The sequence below is a fragment of the Octopus bimaculoides genome, chromosome 19 (assembly GCF_001194135.2).
Source record: "Octopus bimaculoides isolate UCB-OBI-ISO-001 chromosome 19, ASM119413v2, whole genome shotgun sequence".
Taxonomy (NCBI): Eukaryota; Metazoa; Mollusca; class Cephalopoda; order Octopoda; family Octopodidae; genus Octopus; species Octopus bimaculoides.
Window position 1 is genome coordinate 45,326,398 of NC_068999.1, and position 3,093 is coordinate 45,329,490.

The 3,093-nt window shown below is 39.2% G+C and overlaps 1 protein-coding gene across 1 annotated transcript in view; it reads right to left on the minus strand.

Annotated features, from left to right (window-relative positions):
- The window catches only part of LOC106882959 (tubulin delta chain), a 19,721-nt gene that overhangs the window by 6,590 nt on the left and 10,038 nt on the right, over positions 1–3,093 (minus strand). The window contains exons 6-7 of the mRNA XM_052974708.1: positions 2,585–2,726; positions 2,049–2,219 (exon numbers count right to left, since the gene is read on the minus strand). Coding sequence (XP_052830668.1) covers positions 2,049–2,219; positions 2,585–2,726 — 313 coding nt within the window. The remainder of the gene's footprint in view (positions 1–2,048; positions 2,220–2,584; positions 2,727–3,093) is intronic.

Sequence of the window (3,093 nt, forward strand, 5' to 3'; positions counted from 1 at the left end):
TATATGGATAAATAAACTAAATATAACACCTTAAGGTTTGATATTAAAAAAATGTGTGTGTGTGTGTGTGTAAACAGAAAGAAGGCAAAGACTGAAGATTACCAGACAATGAATATTTAAGTATAAATATATTGATATTTATATAAATAGATCGAACTTATAGATCGAAGGTGTTACTTAAGGCAATAGCTGGCAGAAACATTAGCACACCAGGCGAAATGCTTAGTAGCATTTCATCTTTATATTCTGAGTTCAAATTCCACCGAGGTCAACTTTGCCTTTCATCCTTTCAGGGTCGATAAATTAAGTACCAGATGCATATTGGGGTCGATCCAATTGACTGGTCCCCTCTCCAAAAATTTCAAGCCTTGTGCCTAGTGTAGAAAAAAATATTTAATAGATATGAGGTTGACTTTGCCTTTCATCCTTTGGGGGTTGATAAATTAAGTACCAGTTGCATACTGGGGTCGATCTAATCGACTGCCGCCTCCCCCAAAATTTCAGGCCTTATGCCTAGAGTAGAAAAGGATAAAGATCCAGAATGTGACAAGGTTGGCCCCCTGATATAACTTGCTTTTGTCAGCTGAGTGGACTGGAGCAACGTGATATGAAGTGAAATAAAGTGTCTTACACAAGGACAAAACACTACAGGGTATTGAACTCACAACCTTACGATTGTGAGCTGAAAACTCAAACCACTAAACCATGTGCCCTCACCGTAACCGCTTTATTTATGTGATAAACACATTTTAAAAAAGAAACTTCTTGAACAATGGAAAATTTAGAATAACAGCACCAGATAGCCAGAGGTTGTTGTCATTTCGGAAGTCAACCATGATAATGGTTTCTTACCATTTATAGAGGAATGGTTTTATAAATTGGTTTGATTCTTGATTCTGCAGCACGACTAGCCATTAATAAATGAATAGCAATATCGATTTCTTTATATTAATGATATTGATTAATATTATAATAACAACATTGATTTCTCAATTTGCCAAGTCATGCTTTAAAACTCTTCAAGAAAAGAGATTCACAAATTGAAGATATTAATTTTAAATTAAACAAAATATGTTAACAGTTTTAATAACAATAAATTATTACATCTCAATAACTCCATTCATTTTCTAGAATGTTACCTTCTACCGCTTCCCACAGTATTTATTGAGAGCTAGACTCACCCTGTATACCTTCACCATCAACACAGCTCAGTAACAGCAACATGATATGAACCTACCACATGGGCACATAATAAAGGATAGCTTTCAAAACATTTAGGGCAAACACTTGGGTGTTGAGAGTACTGTTGCACACCAGCTCTAAATACAGGAGTTGATGTTTCATCAGGCGGTGAAGCAGCTCTTTGGGAGTTTTGGCCCTTTTCACTGCAACACCAGAGCTACCAGGGGCTGCCAACTGATTTAGGTGACAAGACTCACACACAACAGCATGGGCTTTGTTGAGTTAGACATCGTGACTCTGGGCCAGATGTTTCTGTCCTCCTCAATACTTTCTCTGGATGTAATGACTTGCTTTCTCAGCAGCTTTTGACAATTTTCTAGCAGCTTCTTTTGTTTCCTTTGCAGCTAGTCTAAGACTCTTGCACATTGAGTGAAATCTGGCTCCAGCAAATCCTCTGACACTTATCTCTACAGGAAGGCCCATTGCTTCCCATCTATTCTTTGCACGGAGCTAATAGCACAATTTGAAAAAATACATAATCATTTTTGAAATAAGATGTAACATAGTGGTCAGGGAATTGACTACCAGTCACAAGATTGCAGTTTCAATTATCGGGTTGGGTGGTGCATTCCATTCTTAAGCAAGACACTTCATTTCACGTTACTCCAGTCAGTTCATCTGTAAAGGGCTAACCCTCTGCTGGACTGGCATTCCCTTCAAGGGAATCTTGCAATCCTGGTCATTTCTATGAGATGGAAACCAGGTACTTGACCCTATGGGTCTCGGGGCTCAAGACAGTAATGTCCCAGAGACTTATTTTTTAGATCAAAGAGTGTTGGTATGACAGTTTGAAAATATATACGTACCTCTCGAATAAAAGACTGTCAGTAAGGTAGAGAACCCCGGCCAAGGCTTGACTCATTGAATGGTTTATGTCCCAAAGAGAGAGCTTTGTGCCATTCGTTCTTTTACCATTTTCCTGAAGCAATGTCTGGTGAAAGGCATCGTTGGGAAGCATGACTATTCCATCAGCAAACCTATGGAATGAAATAAATAATGTTATGCATGTGTGAGTGTCTGTGTGTGTGTATGTGTGTGTGTATGTGTGAGAGAGCATGTGTGTGTGGGTGTGTGTGAGTGTGTATGTGTGTGTTTGTGTGTGAGAGCATGTGTGTGGGTGGGTGTGAGAGTGTGTGTATGTGTGTATGTGCATGCATGTGTGTGTGTGCATATATGTGTGTGTGAGAGCATGTGTGTTTGTGTGTGAGTGTGTGTGTGTGAGAGCAAATTCTTATGTTCTCGAAATCTACATAGTCCGAGGTATATTTGTAGAGTCCAGTAACCCAAGCAGTTTCTGTGGAAGCATTGAGACAGGCAGAGAAAAATGGCCACCTTCACTTACCTGTGTAACCATGACAGGGACAGCATACTGTTATAATGCTGCAAAGGGCTCTCTCCACTGGCAAAAGGAGCAATGGCGCAGGACAATATATAAGAGGAGGGGTAAGCCTCACGTAAGTGTTCCACCACAAGGGAGCCAAACCCTGCAACAAAACACAAACAGGAAGACTTGGCTTAAAGTTCAAATAAGGCCCTTACTTACTGTTATCGTTGTTGTTGTTGTTGTTGGTGGTGGTGGTGGCTGTATTATGTTATGTGTTCATATTGAGTTGTGGAAGATATTTATTGATGAAAGATGTCTCTTTATTCATTCTATGCTGTACTAAGGTGTTCTATGAACATTGATAGAAGGGGAAAATTAGGATAAAGGTTCCTAGCACACCTTTCTATGTGTTCACTGACCTGTATCTGTCTGTATTGTGGGTGGTGGATTTGTTGTTTGTGAAGAGTGGTTCTTCAACGGAGTGACATTCCTGTTTGGCCAATATATATATATATATATATATATAT